A 23035-nucleotide genomic window follows, 5' to 3' on the forward strand; every position below is an offset into this window, starting at 1 on the left:
AGGGAAAGAAAATTTCAAAGAGAATGACTAGGTTCTTAGATTTTTTGATAATCCACTTAATAAAGAGAATCACATGAACACATTGGGAAAATACTGAACTTTGTGCTGAATTTTAATAAAAAACCAATTTAAAGATAAAAGAAAACTCATAATTGCCACTATTATGAAGACACTGATGATGAGCTTTTTAATAACAAGTGTCCTCGAGTTAGTATTTATGATTACATTGGCCCCAGAAAAAGGGAAATAATCACATGGGAAGGAAACCTAATAAAAGTTCCACCCAATTTGACAGCAAAATCCTAAAAATGTAGATGGCATTACCAGTAATGAGATGCAAAGCTGAAACTCTTCTAAACCATTTTAAAAAATTCAATCGACCCATCAACCAAAGACTAAATTAACTTCCTACTTTTTTTGATAACTAGAGTAAGCCATTATGTTCAACTCATTCCCTTTTGTAGGACATTCAAAAATATTTCCAATCTTCTTCCTATTATAATCAGTGATGCAATGTTTTCTGTGCACATGTGCCTTTTCATTCTCATAGGATAAATTCCTAGAAGTACGATTGCTAAGTCAGAGAATAAACATGTTTAAATTGAATTAACTGATGCCCCCTTCCTTGGCCCAGCAAAAACCAGGCTTACTTTCCTACCCTCAGGAATATAGTGTGTTGTCATTTTTTTAGGCTACTTAAAAATAGTTCTTCCTTGGAGCATTTGAGAGCTTGCTTCCCAGCAAGCGTCATCAGTTTTGGCTCAAATAAACTCTTATAAAAATTCTATTAAAAAAATAATGATATCTCCTTGTCATTTTTAAAATACACTTTTTTTAGAGGAAGTTTAGGTTCGTAGCAAAATCGAGCTGTGAATGCATATACACATTCACTAAAGACTGTACCGTAATGTTTACAGTACGATTCATAGTAGCCGAACTCTAGAAACTGCCCAGTGCCTTTGGACAGTGGAATAGATGATATTCCCTGTATGTTCACGCAGGGAATAACAATGAGAATAAAAGATCTGCAACTGCGTACGACAGTATAAATGAATCTTCCAAACACACTGCTGGGGAGAACGAGCCAGCTCCAAGGGAGGACGAACTGGGTGCTTTCATTCACATAAAGTTCAAAATCAGGCAAAACTAAGCTATGCCGTTACAGGCTGGGGCAGTGGAGCAGGCACAGTATCCGGCAGGGTGGTGAGGTCTCCTGGGGTGGTGGCAATGTTCTATTTTTTGACCTGGATCCTGGATGTACAGGTGTGTGTGCATGAAAATTCAGCAAGCTATATGCCGATATGTGTCATTTTCTGCATATACAGTGTACTTCAATTAAAACTATGTTTCAAATTTCGGTTAAGTAACGAAGAACAAATATCACCAAATTCAAGGAAACATCTTTAAAAATGCGAGTACTATAATAGAAACCAAGACGACTATATTAGAGTCAAAGTGTTGAGATATTAGCTCAAAATTATAGCCTTATGAAGTCTGGTGTTTGCGCTTTAAAATTAATGTAGTTTTCAGTCAAGTCTATGATATTCATTTGTATTTTAATATAAAAATATTTCAGTGGATATACCAACAAGTGGCACTGATGCTCCAGGAAGAGCTTCTCCCGCAGTTTGAAAACTTAAAAACCATCAATTGCGCTAGAGAGTAGTGCATCCAGAGTAAGGAAGGTGTGCAAACCTTTTTCCTGCTGGTGGCCCGCATCGGCTTAAAAAAACTGCAGTTATTACATCTGATAGAAAGAACATTATGCAAGAAGTCTAATAATTTTGGACTAAATTATTAGTCCAAATTATTAGTTAACTATGTAATAGAAAAACTCCACTGTAGCCACAACATTATAAAATCGTTCTTACACAAAAGGTGATACATAGGAAAAAGTCTAATAGAAATGTACTGGGCGATTATGTTATTTTTCTGGATTTTGATAACATTTACGATATTTGTCAACGATATTTTTAATTAGTTGTATCTTGTCGCTCTAAGTAAATATACACTTACAGGACCAATTTCGTGCTTACACTTTGCATTCTTTTTCTTAAGGGCTCCCCACGTTGCTTCGGAACCTATAAAACCTTTATCTACCCCTGAACGGGATGTAACTTACTTGCAAGCCTTTGGTTTCTTACAATACTGAACATTGTTTGGGAGACAGGGCTGTGTTCTACTAGTAAGAACTGAGAGACAATCCCAGTTAATTTAAGGCAGCCATTCACACGCTCACCCCTCAGCCCGTGTTCAGGGCCTTCTGGGTGTCAGGCCCTGCGCTAAGTTCTGGGGATAGTGGTGAGCAAGCAGACATGCCTCTGTCTTTATGAGGCCTGCAGGTCCATGCGCGGAGAGGGAGGACTTCAAGGCAGTGACACAGAAGATTATCTCACAGTAAAAAGAGGATGACTTTCGGCTAGGAATGAATCCTGCAAGGGGAAAGTGTCTTTATCAGAACAGGAGGCTGTCTTTGGTGAACCAGCACGGGGATGAAGAGATGAGCTCTGCCCACACCCCCAGGCAGAGGGGACCCGCCCTCCCGGACTCTGAGCCTGACCTGAACAGGTGCTGGGATCCACACCCAGCAAGGCCCATAGCTACCTGCATGCAGGGCGCAGCAACTGTTGTCACCTAGTGATTAGGGACATGAGTTGTGAAGACAGTCAGACTGGGTTGGAACCCTGGTTCTGCCACATTCCAGCTGCCTTTGAAATTTCTCTTCCTCGTTTGCCAAAAAAAAAAAAAAAAGGGGGGGTGGAGCTGAGTTACTGCGCGATAAGCTGTTAGGTGCTGTGGGTGGAGCTTAGCACATGTTGCTAAAGGGACAGTGGCGACTCTCGCTCGGGCCCTGCCCCTCCCCTCTCCAGTCCTCTTGTTCCTTCCCCTGGGTTCCGGGATCAGCCTTAATTCATCCAGGACTGGAGTTCTGCCCACAACTCAATCCCCGTGAATAGCCAGGCATCCCCGAGGCCTTCATCTGCCTGCCCAGCACTGCCACCTGCTGCCTCGGCCACATTCCCTCGGAGCCAGGGTCACCTGCCCAGCCAGCGCTCTGCCAGATGCTGCCGGCCAGCCTGGCTAGATTACCTGGACGATCCGTGTGCATGACCTGTCCTGTCCCACTGAGTCTGTTACCACATGACCTGCCCCAACTCTAACGAGCCTGGTTCCTTTAGTAATACACGGGAACCAGGCACAGTCTAATTTCATCTCCTTCCTCCAAGCCAGGTTGCCAGGTGTCAATCCTTTTGCATTGACGAGCTTTTGCACAGCTATTGCTGGCTTCTTGTTTACTGTGGGAAAGGGAACTAGAAAACCACGCTTATTAAAATGTATGCATTCCATAACAGCCATAGCGAGGCTGTGAGTAGGAGGCTGAGCAGTACAGTTTGGGGCTCTATTTCAGGTAAACTGATGACTACGAGAACTTGAAGGCCTCTCTCTTTTACCTCCATGCCTGAGACCACATTCCAGGGTCAAGCTTGCCACCAAAGCTCCACCTCCAGAAGCTGAAATCGCACTACAACTCCTGAGTTTCTGACACCCACTGTCTACGTGAGTTTCCATAAATATCTATGAAATGCGACATACAAGAAGACATTGTTCTAGAGAGCGTCACTGGCTATTGCCTTTGCTTTTCTCCCTGGCTGCATGCAGAGGCTGCCAGTCTGTCTGTCTGTCTGTCTGTCTGCCTCCTTTGCTGCCCCAACAACTTGAATTGTTGTTTCCAGCCTGATAGGACCCCAACCCCTGGCACCTTTGCTTAGATTTTTGTTGTGGATTATTTCAGATTCATGCGCTGGCCTCCAAACCTCAAACTTAATATGTTAAAAATTGAACTTGTCCTCCTTCCAGATCACCTCCCTTCTAGACTAGTTCTTTGCTGCCATGCAGAGATCACCATTCTTCCGCCCTCCCATACTTGAACTTTTGTTATCTCTCTCCTAAGCTATTTGTACTTCCTCATCTCCCAAATCCATAGTCACAGGTCTTATTGGTTCTTGCTTCTTTCCTGCAGCAGATGACCATGCAACTTGAGCTAACGGTAAAATCTGCATGGTGGCCTGACACCTTCATTCCGGATGGGGAACATTCCCAAAGCTCCCTGTCCTCCACCCACTACTCTTGAGCTCCGTGCCTTGCCTTCTCCTTCAGTCCTGTCCCTTGAAACCTACCCTCCGAGCATCGTACTCTGAATTATAGCTCATCTGCTCCTCAATCCAAAACCCTAACGAGCACCCCTGATACCACCCTTTGCCTCCTTATCTGTCAGGGAAGATAGACACAGGTGGTATTTAATCTTATAACCATAGAATGCATAAAGGTGTTGACATTCAATTACGTGCATCTGTAATATCATCGCCGAGTGGTAAGTAGGCATTCGCTGCAGAGGAATAATTTGCAAACCTAAGATCGAATTCGCCTTTTTTGCATTTTGCCTAGTGCACTGTCACTATCTCAGCCAATGGTAACTTTCCTGGGAGCAACTTTGCCTTGGCCGGATAGACACCCAGCCAAAAGGAGGCAGTGACGCATCCGCCTCGCCCATTTCCTGGGCCAGAAAAAGGCAGGGGAGGGCAATGTTATCCAAGGACGCCAGTCCCATGCCTCTATGCCATGCTACACAGAGGCTCAGGGTATCCACCACCTATAAAATCTACGTAAAGGTTAAGTTGACTAGCAATTTTATACTATTAGCAAATGGAAAAATCAATATCATTTTTATCAATAAAATAACTATAAAAATATATATAAGATGATCGACGTTTTTAAATGTTTGTCCAAATATCACCTAAAGTCATACTGTGTACCATATGGAAGCACTTGGGACAAAATTTTACCCCCTGCCTGAAATGCCACCATCGAAATGTAACTGATCTTAAAATCTGAAATTGAACTATAACAAGAACAGAAAAACATGTGTGAATAAAATAAAGACAGTTCACAATACACAAAAATTTAGGAGTTTGACTCAGGAGACCATTAGTAAACAAAACACAAAAGGATGAATATTTCAGGCTGGAAGAAAGTGATCCCGAAAGGAAAGTCTGATACAAAAATGAAGGAAGAACAGAGAAAAAAATGGTAAACGTGTGGTTAAAACGAAACAAATACTAAATGTGTAAAACGATAAAAGTAATTTCCCATAAAATATAAAAAAGAAAAATGATAAAATTAAAATATGTCAAAACAACCCGAATGATTGAAGAGAACCACGCTGAATGGAAAAAGTCAGTCTCAAATGATTAGATGCTGTACGGTTTCATCTATTTGATGTTCTTGAAATGACAAAATTATAAGGATGAAGAACGGATTAGTGGTTGCCAGGGGTTAGAGAGAGGGGAGTGTCCATATGAAAAAGGGCAGCACAGGGACCCTTCTGATGAACCTGTCTGGTATTTGGACAGTGGCAGTGGTCATGCATGTGATGAAGTGCATAGAACTAAACACACGCACACGCACACACACACACGCACACACGAGTGAAGGTAAAACCTGTAAGATCTGAATACGATCAGCAGATTGCATTAATGCCGATATTCTAGTTGTGATATTATATCAAGAGTTTGAAAGATGTTACTATTGGGAGAAACTGAATGAAGGGTATATAGGCTCGCTTTCTACAATTTCAAATCTAAAATTATCTCAAATAAATAAAAAGTTAAAAATGAATTTAAATATATTATAATAACATAAGTCAAGAGGCACTAAAATAATTACAGTATTCTGAAGTTCTCGTATCACCCTGGAGGAGGATAAACTTTAGACTTTCATAATTTAACTATGCATGTTTAGATTACTGTCCCAGCCACTGGAAGAGGATAAACAGAGACTTTCCCAAATGACTAGAGAAGAAAAAAAATCCCACCAGTCCAAAAGAAGTCAAGAAAGGGGGAAAAAAAAAGTAGGACAAATAGAAAGTATAAAATAAGATGATACAAACACATACATATGTACACATATACATATAAATCAGACATACAACCATATATGTAGAATCCAAATATATCAGGATTCATAATAAGTGCAAATTGACTAAATGATCTGGTTAGAAACTGTTAAATTGTTAAATCTAATTCCATGTGGTTTACAAGATATTTATATCTAAAATATAAAGATACAGAATGGTTGAAAGTAAAGGTATTAAAATATACATTAACATACACACACAGCAAAGTCTAACCAAAGTTACTGTAGCCATGTTAATTGTACATAGGGTTGAGAGCATACATAAGACAAACAGTTTGATAAAAGTTAAAATTACAAAGATATATATTTTTTGAAATCATAATCACCCACATATAGCCTCAAAGAGTAGAAAGTCAAAGTCGACAGAATATAAGGGACAGACAAGTCTACAATCATCGTGGGTATTTAACATATCTCTCAGTAAACAGAAAAAGTATAAAACTTTCAACAAAATTATAGACTCAAGGGACACAGATAGAACTCAAGCTCTAACATCTACAGAAATATCTTTCCAAGTAAACGTGAAACAATTTCAAAGAAATTAACCATAATACTTGAGTATCAAAGCCAGGAACAAAGTTCAAAGACATGGAATAATACAGATCGCAGTCTCTGACGATAACATAATTAAGCTAACGATGGCAAAAAGGCTAACTAGAAAATCCGCATTTTAGAAATTGAGAAAATAACCCACAGATCAAAGATAAAATTATAAAGAAAATTTCTTATCATCAGTTCTACATGTCAAAAACTGTGGGATAAAGCCAAATTCATTCTTAAAGGGAAATTTATAATCTCAAATGTGAACATTAGAAAAAGAACATTGAAACATCAATGAACTAAACATCAGTCAACAAATTAGAAAAATAAAATAAAACTCAAAGAAATAGAAAAGACATAGTAGAAACGAATAAAAGAAACAGAAATAGAATCAACCAAGCTAAAACTTGGTTCTTTAAAAAGCATAATGTAATTCACTAATCTGCAGCAAGACTTATCAAGAAAAAAAGTAGTAGAAAAATAAACAGTATACGGCATAAAAGGAGGATTGCACTATACATCAAAAGACTTTGAAAAAGTTATAATTATGAATAACTCTATGCCAATAGACTTTAAAGTATAAATTTCCAGAAAAAAGCAACATCAAAACTGACTCCAAAAGTAGAAAAACTGAGCGGTTTTATACACATCGAATATATCGAATCAGTAGTCAAAAAATCTTCCCTTAAAGAAATCTCCAGGCCCAGGTGGTTTCACCAAAATTTCCATGAAATATACAAAAACAAAAAACAAAAAAACAAACAAAAAACAAACCCCACCATAATACAAACTCTTTCAGAGACTAGAAAAGAAAACACTCCCCAATTCATTTCATGAGGTTAAAATAAAAGTAGCCTTGATACCAAATCCCAACAAGTGCAAGAAAAAGATATTTATAGGCAACGTTATTTGATGTAGATGAAAAATTAGTTTTAAAATGTACTGACAATTAGTGGTTCTGGCCAAGACATAGGACGCATGTTACAGCCTGTCACTCCCACTGATGACAAAGTAAGACTCTAGACAGACAAAACACAAACGGCAATCGCCCGAGGGCTCTGAAGTGTAAGTAGCAGGCAGGCTGCGGGGAGAAGGCAGAACCCGAAGGATGATGAGCGTGGCGGGGTACAGTAGACTACTACATCCTGGTCATAAAACAAGCCTTGACCAGGTTAAAAAACGGAAATCGGCTCAGGTATTTCTCTGATGACAGAATCAAACTGGAAATAGTTTCATAGAAATATTTCTGGAACATCACCAAATACGTGGAAATTAACAATACATTTCTAAATGACCCATGGGTCAGAGAGGTCTCAAGGAAAGTTAGAAAACATTTTTAACTGAATGAAAATAATATCAACTTATCAAAATTTGTGCTTGGAAGGAAATTAATAGCACCCCGTTACATCAGGAAAGTGTCAAGTCGATAACTAAGCATGCACTTTAAGACAGTAAAGAGCAGAATGAACCCAAGTCAAGCAGAAGGAGGCCTGAATATGAGACTACATCAGTAAAATTTAAAACAAAAAAAATCAATGAAAAAAATCAAAGTGCTGGATCTTTTGGGGGAAAAGGTCAATAAAATTGATAAACTTCTAGTCAGACTAACCAAGAAAAAAAAAAAAACAGAAACACAGATCACCAATACCAGGAATGAAAGAATGAGTGAGCACATTACAGGCTTTATAGACATCAGAAAGCTGGTGAGGGATATTAAAAAAAAAATCTTTACGCTTATAAATTCTACAGATTAAACAGAGCAGTTATTATGAAGGGAACCAGAATGTCACAAAATGTGCTTCCTTGACATGATTATATTATTTTGAGCCAACGGCAATTCAGCAGCCCTAAACATAAAAAAAAAGGCTCTATCTTCCCTCTTTTCTACCTAAGGGCAGGATATAAATTCTTCTTTTCCTGGAAACAGACTCTTATCAACCCAGAGCTGGCACCAGAGGAATCTGCAAACAATCTTATTTCATGGGTTTCCCCTGCATATTTACTTTCCCACAGTCTGCTGCCCTAAGAAGCCTAAAACTGCTTCCCTTTCTCCGTCATTTCTCTACAAACGGATCGTGGAAGATGCTGTGTAAGAAGACTACTCTAAGCCTCCACTCTGAGTTCCTTTTCGCTGAGGTTTCTCTCGTGTGCTGTGCACTGCACGGGTTAATAATCTGTTTTTCTCTTGTTAATCTGACTTTTTGTTAAGGAGCCCCAGCTGAAAACCAAAGGTGGGGCAGGACAAGTTTTGTGTCTGCTGCGCCACCCAACTCAAGGATACGCTCGTATCTGTTAAAGAAACTGAAATGGTACCGCCACTTCTGAAAGCAATCTGGCCGAAAAGTCGAACATACACTGACCCAGCAGTCCCAGGTATCTACCCAAACAAAACAAAAGCCGGTTTGCGAATGTACACAGAAAATTCATTCATAACGCACCAAAAAGTGGAAATATCCCACGCCGCCCCAATGGCGAATGCTATATCTATACAAAGAACACTACCTGGCAATTAGAAAAAGAATAAACGTTTGACGGATAAATTTTAAACGCATTAAGCTAAGGAGAGTAGTGTCCAAGAGGCTACATAGTGAACGAGTCCGTTTTTACGACATTCTGAGCCCTGCAGATCATCAGCTGCCGAGGGTTAAAGGTGGAGGGTTTTACTCCGAAGGGGCAGCACAGGCCGCTCCTGGAGTAATGGACCTGCCATGTATCTTCACTGCAGTAGTGATCAGGTGGCTCTGCACGTGTCAACATCACAAGACTATACACCAAAAAGAGGAAAGGACACTGCATGCAAATTTTAAAATGAAGTCTAAAGATATATCTGCAAACTACTCAAAAACCATTTGTAAATGTACACAGAGAATTCACAGCCAGCAATACACAAAAAGGATATATCCTATATAAAAAGGATCATGTATTTGTTTATTTCAGGAATGCTTGATTTTAATGTGGGGGAAAAATTAAGACCAACACATTAGCAGATCAAAGAAAAAAGAAATGATCAACTCAGATGCATAAAAAGTATTTGATAAGATTCAAAACTCATTCCGTGATTTAAAAAGAAAAAACAAAACAAAACGAATTAGAAATAGTAGGGAACTTCCTTATTCTGATAAAGGAGATTTACCACAAATGAAAGATATCATTCTTGATATGAAATTCTGAAAGCAGTCTCAGAAAATTGGAAAAGTGGCAAAGGTGACCACTGTCGGCCCTGCTGGCTCAGCATTTTACTGTAGATCTTAGTGAAGTAAAGAAAATAAATAAAAAGCAAAAGAACTGGCGATGAATGAAAAAACTCATTTAAAATGATTATGTACATTCGGATTCCAAAAAAAAATCAATAAACACGGCAAGTTAGCCAGTCATACACCAATTAGAAATTAAATTTTAACAAATTATATAATTGACAATAGCTCCAAAAAAATACAAAACGTGTAAGACCTTCGTGGAGAAAATCATATAATTTTAGAATACATCAAGGATATAATAAATGGGGAAATCAGTAAAGTTCACAGATTGGAATGTTCAATGCTATGAAGTCCTCCTGGAATGACCTATCGATTTAATCCAGTGGAAATCTCAGCAAGATTTGAGAAGCCTGACAGGTCAATTCTAACGTGTGTATGTAAATATAAAAGGCCAAGAGCAGCCAAGATGAAGGGAGAGAATGTAGGGTAGTATTTTCTGATTAATGGATAAAAAGATGAGATGGCCAGCAAAATTAGTATGTACTATTAAGCCAAAATTTCTATAGCGCCCCAAAAGAACAACAGTAGGCATATCAGCATGCCCCAAATTTATTTTAAAATAAACACAGGCTTTTAAAAAATACATTATAAAATGATTTTCAAATGCATGTGAAACCATATTAAGCCTCTTGAAAAAGAAAAAAAGAAAGAAAACCTAGCCAAAAAGGCTCATCTAATATTATGAAGCATTCGTCTGATAGATCGGAGATCTGGCCAGCAATGTGCAAAGCTGTCGCTGTAGACCGTGAGCCATCACCGACACTGGGGTTCCCAGCGCTCCCTGGGCCAACAGCGCCCGCAGCAGCCGGGCCCAAACCCGGGCACATTCTGTGTGTATGACCATTGTTTGAACAGCGTGTGTCAACCCTGCCCATAAGTCACATAGAAAAACAGAAATGTTAACGTGGCCTTCTGCCAAAAATCAGTCCTTCCGGAGTTCTTGCACTTATTACTAGGGCTACTCCAGGAGACAGAAAAGTTTTTTATTGAAGACTTTTTCACTGAAAAAAACATTTCGGCAAAAAAAGAGAAAACTAAATTTCCTAAATTTCCTACTTAATATAGCTAGTGAATGATGATGAGCAATATAAATTCATTTAGACATCTTATGAAATGGCCGTAAGGAAACATTTAGTCCAAAGTCATAGCTCATCTCTAAAACTGAGCTAAGGCACCAATGCGATTCTGAAAGAAATTTCAAGGTTCGGTCTATATTCTAAATCCAGAAAGATTAAAAGCAAAATGTACGGGCCGAATGATTGCTGGTTTCTTCTCCTGCACCCTAAATTATGTTTCACTACTAGAGTCTAAAATTACATTTCATGTTTGACAGTGCCCCTCAGCAAGGGGACAGACAAAACAAATGAGTTAAAAACAAAAATTTTAAGAGAATGCAAGAGGCAGTAGTTATCTGCTAAGCCCCTGATCTCCCGTTTAGATATGGTTTCGGTGCCATTTGAATGGAAAAGTACTACTTATAAATGTAGCATCAGCAAAATTCATTATGACAAATTTTTTTTTAAAAAAAAGGATTCCAGAAACCATATGGACAGAAACAAATAAAAAGTCATATACTTTTTATTTGTGTGGTGAAGCAAGGAGTTAGGAATGAGCATGAGAATTCATTCAGTTACAAAACTCAAGTCACGTAGTTTGGTTAAAAAATCTGGTCAGAAAGAAGAAACCAGAAAATAATCAAATTCGGGGAGAAATCTCACTTGGAGGTTTATGGCCCACCTCAAAGCATTTCCATCACACACAGGGTATGAGGCTACAGGAGTGGTGGGCAGAAGGTGGACCCAGGGTCACAAGAGGGAGGGAGGAAGGACACTTAAGGGTCCCATCAGAATCCTAACCAGAAAAATGTAGCTTCCACCAGCGAGGGGCAGGTGGGCGCGCCTCTGACCCACTTCACAGCCTGCGTCCCACAAAGAACCGACCCTCTCGAAAGGCCAGGGACCACTTCCAATGATGGAAAGGCAGCGGCCACCCTGGCTGAGGGGCTGGCTCGTCTCTAACAGTCCACGTGACTCGGAGGTGAGCAGTGACTTCTCTCATTCTTGTGGGTCTCCCAGGACCACCACGAGTCCAAGGGGCAGTCTCAACGCCAGTGTTCCCTACCGTCTGGTTATACTTCACATTGATGCCCTCGGCTAAGATCTTAGAAGCTAGAACCTTCCCGAATGTTCTTGGAGGCAAACGGCAGCTGACTCCTAGTTCTCTTTAATGAACCACAATTTAAATCTGTGTAACTCTCATGACTTCGGTTTCGTCGTGAAACCTAGAAATTCCTTCCCTTTCCTATTGAGTGGCGACTCCTATCGTGATGGGTATTTAGAAATAATAATTTCCACGGTAATTTAAGTGTGCTGCTGGCATCGTCGCAACTTTGTAAGTTAATTCGCTTTTATCTAAAATTAACTCGGAATAAACAGATGCCGTTTGGTAGTGGGGGCAGTAACTATTACCAGGGAGAAAGACCTGTGGGAACAGCTGTGGCAGACCAGCCTGACTCACGCTGTTACCTGTAACCCAGGGGCCATCCGACAGCTGATGGGTGAGGGACGCACGTGGAGTGCCAGGCCTAGGACAGTGTGTCACAAACACGCCCTCCTTTCGGAAAACCATTAAAAGACTCAGGTTTACGGGTCGAGCAGAATGAACAACCATCAAAATGTGGACCCAGGATCAGAAAAGGATGGAGAATCACCTTGAAGATCACTTCTGTATTTCTGTTGACAATCAGCAGTTCAGAATAGCAAGGAGACAGACGTCATGAGTTTCTCTTAAAAGGCTTGTTTTGTATCCTTTTGAGAAGACAAAGAATTTCGATAATTGGACTCACTGTCAATAGATTTTTTGTTTTGCTTTGCGTTACCATGACTTATTACACCTGAGTTTTGTGGTTTCTTGGAAGTTTTGAAAATTATGAATGCATACCCGACACTGGTTCACAGGGAAGCTAAACAGCACATGTTAAATAGATTGAAAGTTTTAGCACGAGTGAACTGGGATATTTCTCAGATCAGAACCATTACGATTTATTACATTTCAAACCCATCAGGCTCCATATAATCAAAAGCAACTAACGTGAGTCTCCTATGTGTTTCAGAAGGTGACAGCTTTTTCTGCCCCTGAAGTTCTAAGATCTCAAAGTAAATAAAGATACCGGCAGTACCAACAATGAGAAAACGCAAGGAAGAGAGGCACGATGGCCCCCGAGCCCAGGGAAGGAGGTGGTAGAAGTTTGTATCTATACTTCATTTATCACTGGAAAAGCACGTCAGTTTTGTGGCACAGCTGTCGGGGCTTAAATAGGGCGCAAACAGGGTTTATCTCACGTGCAAATGATCGACAAGGACTGGCTACCTCGAGGAGCCTGGGTCCCGTGGACCTCAGCGGCCGGGCAGAGGCAGGGCGTGTTCCTTGACCCCACCTTAAATCCATCAGCCATCGGAAATGGCTTGCAGATGGATGAAGTGGACTCGACATCACATCTCTCAACCAGTGACTGCAGAACAGATGCCGGTGGGCACGTTACTTCCTTTCGCCATTCCACGGGAGGCCCCACTGCGTCAGGTGTTAGGAGGGCCCCCGGGCAGACCACGCAGAACAGAAACGAGAACCTCGCCCCGATGCCGAGGGAGAGCGTAACATGCTGTGCAAAGGACGAATGGGGAATGAGGGTTAGGCTGTCAAAGAAATGAGGGTGTTCCACCCGCAGAACGGTAAAAATCCCAAAGCTGGAGTACACACACAGCAGGGAGGCAGAGGAACAGATTCAACAATTATCCAGACTGACGCTGCCTTGGGCGATTCTGTATCTAGATATTTATCCTGCAATATTTATACTCGCACAAGTGTAAAATGTCATACACAATACACAGGTTTATTTAATGCAGCTTAGTTTATAGCTGCTTGTACTAGTGACTGCGCTAGATTCCCGCTGCTGCTGTGACCAGTCCCCACAACGGAAGTGGCCTAAAACAACACAAACTTTTATCTCACAGTTCCAAGGGCAGAAGTCCAGAAGGGGGTCCTGCCCAGCGAAAGTCAAAGGCTCTTTCCTTCAGGAGGTTCTGTGGAAGGGTCCACTTCTGAGCTTCTTCCAGCTTCTAGAGGCTTCCACCTTCCTTGGTTCCTGAGCTCACACTGCCCCAACCTCCGCTTCCTCTCACGTCAGCCTCCCGACCCCCACCCGCCGGCCTCCCTCTTATAAGGCCCCTGTGGTCGAGAACATGGGGCCCACCTGCGTGACGCCGGCTACCTCCCCAGTTCACGACCCTTAACCCCAGCTGCGAAGCCCCTTCTGCCATGGAAGGCAGCACACTGGAGGTCCAGGGCATCGGCATGTAGACATCTTTCATTCAGTCGATCATGACAGCGAAAAAACTGGAAACGAACTGAATTCCATCTGTCAGTAGTGGACTGGTTCAATAAATGACGGTAAACTCATACAGTAGAATGCCATACAGTTGTTCTAAAAAATGAGAAACTCACCGTGGACTAAACAGAAAGTTCTCCCAAATATCATGTGAGGTGAAAAAGCAAAGTACAAAACAGAAGGAATGGACCATTCAGCTGGCCCTTGAACAACGCGGGTGAGGACAGCGAGGGTCCACTTACACATGGGTTGGCCCTTGACCGGCAGAGTTCAAGCCCGTGTCATTCCAGGGTCAGCTCTATATGACGTGTGTGTCTATATAACGTTTCAACTGCCCTGGGAGGAGGTATCGGAAACTCACCGTGGAGGCTGACGCAGGGCAGGAACCGATGGTGGGAATATGAGAATGAGGAGGCTTTTCACTATATACTCTTATAATTCTCAATTTTTGAAACTTGTAACCATAATAACTATCCAAAAAGTAAAATAATAAAGTCTAGAAAGAGTAAAAAGAAAAGATGCAAGAGGAAGTATGGATGGGAGAGAGCAGCGCGGGCTGGAGTCAGGGAGGCCGTGTGTACAATAACAGACACAAGGTGGTATCTGGGTCCCAGGTTGCGTAACAAATTACCGCACGATTTAGTGGCTTAAAACAACAAATACTCGTTATCTCACAGCTTGTCAGGGTCAGGAACCCAGGAATGGCTTAGCTGGGTGGATCTGGCTCAGAGTTTCTTACAAGGCTGCAGTCAAGCTGTCAGCCAGGGCCACGGTCACCCAGGGCCACCGTCATCTCAAGGCTTGGCCGGGGCTGGAGAACCTGCCTGCAAGCAAGCTCGCTCGTTGAGCTCTTGGCAGGAGTCCGTCCTTGCTGGTGCTTGGCCTCTGTCCTCACCACGTAAACCACTCCATAGGATGCTTGAGCGTGTCATGACATGGCAATTAGTAAGTGATCCAAAAAAATAGAGAATGAGAAAGAGGGAGAAGGGGAGACTGAAGACCAGTTCCAATCCTTTACAACCTAATCTTGGAAGTGACATCACTCCATCATGTACTACTAGTCACACAGACGGACCTCAGTGCAGTGAGGTCCGGCACAAAGGTGAGCACACCAGGAGGCATGCGGGTCACTGGAGGCCATCGTGGAGGCTGGCTGCCCCAGACAGTGGAGAGCAGGGGCAGGCAGGACACTGGTGAGCAAACACTGTGCAGGAATGAAAACATGAATGACCAGCGGGAGCGTGGAAGGCAGGAAGAAGATGGGCCTCATCCGAATCCTAAGTGTCTACTCATGCTGCAAAGCAGTGAAAATTAAACTACGGAGAGTGAGGTTTGGCTCAACCACCCAGCAGCTGATTCACACTGCTTGCCATGCTCAAATCTACACTCTAGACCTAAGCTGGAAATATTCTCATCCCACTGGGAAATTCATATATATTAGATGTATAATATATACGACAGATTTCTTAAAGAAAGGCATGTTTTCATCTCCTATACTCCCTGCCACCCCAAACCTACAATGGTATGAAGCGCCGAGTTGAGGCTTAGGCCCCAGAACATATTCATCCTCTAACTCAAAGTTTGTGCTTTGACTGACATCCTCCCCCCCGCCCCACAGCCCCGGGAACCACCACCACTCTACCCCTTTTCTATGAGCGTGGCTTATTTAAATTTCACACATAAGTGAGACAGATCATACGGTATTTGTCTTTCTCTGACTTATTTTACTTGGTGTAACCACTTCGAGGTCCATCCGCATCGTTGCAAATGACAGGAGTTCCTTCTTTCTCAGGGCTGAGTAGTATCCACTGTGCATATGCGTATCACATCATCCTTATCTATTCATCCATAGACAGACACGCAGCTCACTTCTGTCTTGGCCACTGTGAATAGTGCTGCAGCGAACATGGGGTGCAGATACCTCTTCCAGGTCTTGATTTCATTTCCTTTAGCTCTGTCCCCAGAAGGGAGATTGCTGGATCATCCGGTAGCTCTATTTTAATTTCTGGAGGAACCTCCATACTGTTTTCCATAGTGACTGCACCAGTTTACATTCCCGCCAGCAGTCCGTAAGGGTTCTCGTCTCTCTCCATCCTCAGCAATACTTCTCTCGCCTGTCTTTTCATAAAGCCATTCTAACAGAGCTGAGGTGTTAACTCGCTGTGGTTTTCATCTGCATTTCCCTGCTGACAAGTGATGCTATTTTTACACCTACTTTGGAAAAAATGTCTATTCAGCTCCACTACCCATTTTTTTTAATTGGATTATTTGGAGCTTTTTGCTACTGAATTTTACAAGTTCCTTATATGTTTTGGATATGAACTCCTTTTCAGATAGATGGTTTATAAATACTTCCTCCCATTCTATAGGTTGCCTTTTCATTTTGCTGGTTGTTTCTTTTTGCTGTACAGTAGCTTTTAGGTTAATGTACTCCCACTTGTTGATATTCGCTGTTGTTGCTATGCTTTTCATATCAGAGTCAAGAAATCATTGCCAAGACCAAAGTCAAGGAGCTTTTTCCCTATGTTTTTTGTGTAGGAGTTCTGCAATTTCAGATCTTACATTTAAGCCTTTAATCCATTTGGGCCAAAAAAAAAAAAAGAGGTGCTGTAATAACTCATAAATCCCCTGCCGGGCAGGCCCTGGTCGGGAGTCCCGCCCCAGTGAAAAGGTTTTAAGCCAGCCCTGTCCATTGTTTCTGCGCATCTAGGTTAATGCACCTTCGAGATGCCGTAAGTGATACCCCTCCAAGGCATAACCACCCTTATGAAAGCACATAGTCCTGTGTGACACAGCCTGCCTGGCTCTCTCCCACTTTCCCGGAATCTTCCCTGCCCTCCCTTCTTAATTTCACATGCATAAAAAAATGCAAAATTGTTATTCTCCGCATTTGAGACCTTGCTCCCCAGCACATATCATCAGTGTGGCTCAAATAAACTCTTTTGAAAATCCTCTGCAGGTTTGGATGTCTCTTATGCCAACCATTTCATGTTACCTTCTAATGGGAGAGTTAATCATATAGATATACACTGATTACGATGTGTCAGAGCAATAAAATTATTAATGAAATCCAGACACAGTACTTTGGAGGAGCAAGAAACTCTCCTCTACCCTCCAAGGTTCTTTCGGCTGGTCTAATGATTTAACAGACATGAAACAGATTAACAAGAAAAATAAAATAAATTACATACGTACTTACGGGAACCCCCCACCCCCACAAGATAAGAGTCAGAGACCCCACCTACATAAGAGGTTCAAGGACAGAAAGGAAAAATGAGGCACATATGGCATCCTGAGCTAAGGATGGGGTCAGGTGCACTGGGTTTCAGAGGGGGACAGGGTCACTGTGGGAAGATGAGAAGAGCAAGATGCTCAGTAATTAGAAGTTTTCCCTCCCCTACAGACAACTCATAAACAGTTATTTCTGGTGCTAACTCTTATTATAGGCAAGGGCCTTAAATTCTTTAAAGGAGGGGTGAAAGTTTCTTGTGAGCCTGCAGGGTCTTGACTGCCTTCAGGCCAAAACAATTCACACACCAAAGTGGCACATTTGGGGGAGTCCTGTTCTGAACCCCGAGAGTACAGTACCGAGGAGGGAGAGATTAACTGGTTTGTGTTAGGGTTGGGGGAGTAAACAGACAGCGAAGGTTCTAAGAGATGGTGATGTCCAAGACACGGTCTGTAGGACAGACGAGTGAATGGGCAGTGAGCACATTCCAGGCAGGGCCAAGGAAGGACAGTGTGAGAATGAGACACCCTCCCAAGAAGACAAGGCCAGGGAAGGGTCCCTGACGATCTGGAATGGGGCAGGGCACAGCTAAGGGAACTGGCGCCTGGGGTCTAAGAGACAGGAACGCCTCCCAGGGGAGAAAGGCCCCCAGTCTGCAGGCAGGAGTGTGCCAAGGATAAGCACCTCCAGCTCTGCCCCTGGCTTTCACCCAGCGCTGTGGGCATGGAGATGCACAGAACGTCGGTGCCAGTTGTTTACTTGTTAAGGATTCGCACTGACTTCTGTACTTGATGAGTCATTCAGGCCACTCTCAAGGATGCTGGTGTGCACAAGCCCCTCCTTAGATCTGGTTGGCTAGCTCAGGTCCTGGGAGTGACGGGGCACGTCCTCCAGAGCAGGCATGTCATAACTGCGCTTGCTTTTCCCGTCAAAATAAGGTACGATCCAAGTTATCAGGAATAGGCTTGGTCTGGGAGTGAGGCTGAGCTTCTGGCAAGACACAGCTACAACCATCAAGCCGTTTTGCCCCTTCCTGTGGCTGGCTGAGCATCCAGAGGTCAGAACTGCAATGAATTTCAGTACTTGGATGGGGATTTTAAACCACAGCTATTTAAAAGTGTTGCTTTGGAAATTTTTTTAAGGTCTAAACTTGATTTATATAAGCATTTATTTCTTAATGATAATACTTGAATTATAACCTAATTGGTAGAATTAATATTCTTTAAGGGCTAAGATTACTTGAGAAAAATTGCTAATACAGACTTTTAAAAACATTCCTGGGTTTAAGTAATTTATTACTCTTAAATTCTTACCAGCCAAGTACCCCATGGCTATGTAAAGATTTGGCTGGGGCTATGATCCAGCAGTACTTTGGTCCCCATAATAAGATTACTTGCTTATTTCCTTTATTTTCCTGGGTAGAATGAGAGTCTTAAAACGGGGCAGAAACATGATCCGATGTGTACTTTGACAAGGTCACTCTGGCTTCCCCGGGGGTGGGGGAGAAGAAATGCAGAAATCAACAGATCCAATAATCATGGTTTATGTAAGAAGGTGGCTTGCAGTACCATTGACGACAGCAGGGAGGGACAGCAAGGCGCAGGCTGGGCTGTATTTTGAAGGTGGACCACACGGGCCTGCTGGTGGGCGGAGGGGGTGGGAGAGCTGGTGAGAGAGAGGTGTTAAGGATGACCCGATTTCTGGCTGGAGTAATTGGGAAGATGGCAAGATCCTATTCAAAGATGGGAGGACCAATGGAAAAACAGCTTTGGAGAAAGAAGTCTTCTCTCCTTCGCGTGTATGCCCGTCACTTGGTCATAGAAATAACTTAGATCTCCACTTAGTGCTTCTATTAAAAGGCAGGTGTATATCAGGAAGCCACTGTCCAACCTATGCTAGGCCCAGACTGTTTTTACATGGAGAGAGTTTAGGGGGCAGGCAGCAAAATGGTTGTAGTTTGGACCTGGGGGCTCATCTTGATGCTGCATTTGAAAAATATACACACTTTCAGTCAGATTGTGTGTTTGCTCAGAGTGATTTGGTGGGCTAAAGATCATGAGAGGAAGGGCTAAAGACCCCCAAAGTCACCCCTGGGTACTGTCACTGACCAAGAAACGAGGGCAGAGAGAGAGTACTACTGAACTTAAACACTTACTTTAAAAAGAGAATTTAATATACATTTTCCATGTTATTTCAAGACTGGGTTATCTTTCCAACAGTGTAGTTACTCTTGGAAGAAAATAATTAAAGATGTAAATGTGTTAGCCAAGAGCCAAACCACTCAGAACAGGTCAAGGTTGTGAACTTACTTAATTTGCCCTTCCCCCCGAGCAGTCATTTCTTGAATCACTGGCTGATTATTCTGTAAAACAGGATAGGCCGTCATCCCCTGACTATCGACGTGGGAGAGCTGGTGAGAGAGAGGTGTTAAGGATGACTCGATTTCTGGCTGGAGTAATTGGGAAGATGGCAAGATCCTATTCAAAGATGGGAGGACCAATGGAAAAACAGCTTTGGAGAAAGAAGTCTTCTCTCCTTCGCGTGTATGCCCGTCACTTGGTCATAGAAATAACTTAGATCTCCACTTAGTGCTTCTATTAAAAGGCAGGTGTATATCAGGAAGCCACTGTCCAACCTATGCTAGGCCCAGACTGTTTTTACATGGAGAGAGTTTAGGGGGCAGGCAGCAAAATGGTTGTAGTTTGGACCTGGGGGCTCATCTTGATGCTGCATTTGAAAAATATACACATTTTCACTCAGACTGTGTGTTTGCTCAGAGTGATTTGGTGGGCTAAAGAAAGATCATGAGAGGAAGGGCTAAAGACCCCCAAAGTCACCCCTGGATACTGTCACTGACCAAGAAACTAGGGCAGAGAGAGAGTACTAATGAACTTAAACACTTTCTTTAAAAAGAGAATTTAATATACATTTTCCATGTTATTTCAAGACTGGGTTATCTTTCCAACAGTGTAGTTACTCTTGGAAGAAAATAATTAAAGATGTAAATGTGTTAGCCAAGAGCCAAACCACTCAGAACAGGTCAAGGTTGTGAACTTACTTAATTTGCCCTTCCCCCCGAGCAGTCATTTCTTGAATCACTGGCTGATTATTCTGTAAAACAGGATAGGCCGTCATCCCCTGCCTATCGCCAGAGTATGATCCAGCGGTGGAGTGTGAAGAGTTTATATTTATTGGATTTTAATGACTCAATTAATAAAGGTCATTCCTAAAAGTAATAGAAAATTAAGTGTGTGGAAACAGAATGGCTAAGGCTGACTTGGGGGTTACTTCTAGCAGTTCCCTGCTGCTGTCCTTAGATACGTGTTCAATCCTTAAAAGCAATTAGAAGGATCCTTCCTTTTAATCAGTTTAGCAATGCCACGTTCAACTACACTACAAAAAAGCTATTTACAACCCCTCAATAACAAAAGGTAGCACGTAGTAAACATCAGGATTTAAAATATGTTAGATATCATCGGTGTAACAATGCATTCTCAATACAATATCAATAACAGTATAATTGTAGTTCTATGTCATTTTAATACTTGGTGACATAATTCATAGTGCTCTCCAATATCTGAGACAGCGAAACAACTTGAGTTTCAGGTAAAATCTGGTTAGATATGAATTTTGAAATTAAAAGCAACCTTAAAAATCATTTAATCTCATCCTTTTAAATAGTTAATGATAGCGAATGATTTAGTAAATATTTATTCAAACTGGTGATTATTAGACTGTGAGAGGATTTCCTAAGGTAAACGGTAATTATTTGAATTGTTTAAAATTAAACTGACACAAATATTTAAGAATATGTAGAAAGGATAAATTTATAGTTGTTCCCAGACACAGATTATTTAACAAATATTTTCCACCTCAAAATCCAGTGAGATGAGATGTAAATGCATAATTCATATTGTAGTAAATCTCGTACACAGTTTTACGAAGCCTTCCCGATCTGCCTCCTGTGGGCTCGTCCAGCCTCTTCTCTTTCTTTTCCAACTCTCCTCTCCCCCAGCTTCTCGGCTACAGCTTTACTAACCTTCTACTCTTAGTCTCCAAGCCACCCTGTAGTCTCGCGTTTCAGGATCTGCCTGGAATCCCTTTCCCTGGTCCTTTGCTGGGTCACTCTGCAGCCCTGCCACTACTTCCTGCCGGAAGCCTTCTGGCCGCCCAGCCCCGGGGCTCAGATCCTACAGAGGCTTCAGGAGTTGTTGTTGGGCAAGCCCCTGCTCAGTTTCCAGGGGTGGCCAAACTAACACTGTCCATTCATTGTTCAATCCCCAAGCCCTAGAACAGTGTCTGGAATGTACCAGATCCTATGAATGAGTGACTGCATAAAGACTGTGGGCACTGGAGAATCTGAGATTTATAGTTTACACTTCTAAACGATAACATAAACCTGAGGAAACAAAGTTGCTGTTTTTAAAAAACACATTTCACTCTCATTCGTTTCTTCTCTAAATAGAGAACATACAAGATATGAGACAAAAATTTAGTATTGTGGTAAATTAATTCTCTTTCAGTAGGTCACATAAAATGCAGAATCCAGTGTATTACATGCAAATGACAGGATACTGAATCAGATCAACTCAAGCAACTATACCTCAAAACTTGTAAGCGTTTTCCTAAAGGAATAATGAGTTAAAAGAAAGTCTTTAAAATCTTCTACATTTTAAAATCCAAAAACTAATAGCCTTGAAAAAAAAATGCCAGCATTTCTCCTAAAGTATCGATTTGGTCTAAGTACTTCCCTGTCTGAAACTGCAAGGAAGGACTTGGTTTTGAGGGTCACACTGCATCCTTCCATAAAGGTGGGAGATATTTTAGGTCTCCTTAAAACACTGTTCTTATTTTAGGTACAAAGAGAGCAATAAAACATTAAGTTTGGAAAGAAGGCCTGAGAACTATGTCACTACAGAAGTTTGAAATAAAGTTAGAGCTCGTGTTAGATGTGATAACTCCAGAATACACACCTTTTGGCAAACAATGTGGGAAACAGAAAAAGAAATCGTAAAAACTATATGTTTTTTGAGTGTCCTACCTCATAAGAACCTCCAGCAATGAATCAAATATGTTTGGACAGATCTTGATTTTTCTTCTCCTTTAAGTCAAAGACTACTGGGGGAGGGGACCGGGTCTCTAATAAATAGAAGACTGACACCTTAGAAGCAGGATGACTACTGACAACTAATGCACCAAACTATCTAACTAAAACGTGTCAGCAACGACAGTAATAGTAATTAGTGGCTTTGCTTGGGGGTAATTTCAGGAAGGAACGCGCCGGGGGCGCTGCACCCTCCTGTCCACGCCACCGGGCTCTGCCGTCCCTCCGGCGCCCGGCGGACACTCCCCGCAGAATAGACAGCGGGAAAAGCGCGAGGGGTAGAACCGTGTTTTCTGGTCAAAAGCGCTAAAGGGCTGCGGGGCGGCGCGGGCGCCCACACCCCTCCCCGGGGCGCCCCCCGCCCGATCCCGCGACCCGACCGCCTTACTCTGGGGCTCCATGGTCAGCCGCTGCCGCGACCCAAGGCCGCCGCCGCCCCGCCTAACGCCTCTGCTCCGCGGCAGGCGTCGCTCGCGTTGCCCTGACAACCGGGAGGCGTGGGGCGGGGCCTGGAGGACGGCGGCCGGGAGCGACCAAAAGCCGCGAGG

At 42.4% G+C, this 23035-nt stretch overlaps 1 protein-coding gene across 1 annotated transcript in view; it reads right to left on the reverse strand.

The window, feature by feature from the left end:
* Positions 1-22948, reverse strand: part of FANK1 (fibronectin type III and ankyrin repeat domains 1) — a 61491-nt gene extending 38543 nt beyond the window's left edge. Inside the window, exon 1 of the mRNA XM_015590174.2 lies at positions 22876-22948. Within this exon, the coding sequence (XP_015445660.1) occupies positions 22876-22888 (13 nt within the window). The 5' untranslated portion in view covers positions 22889-22948. The remainder of the gene's footprint in view (positions 1-22875) is intronic.
* Between the last annotated feature and the right edge of the window lie 87 nt (positions 22949-23035).

Source organism: Pteropus alecto, unplaced genomic scaffold (assembly GCF_000325575.1).
Source record: "Pteropus alecto unplaced genomic scaffold, ASM32557v1 scaffold74, whole genome shotgun sequence".
Taxonomy (NCBI): Eukaryota; Metazoa; Chordata; class Mammalia; order Chiroptera; family Pteropodidae; genus Pteropus; species Pteropus alecto.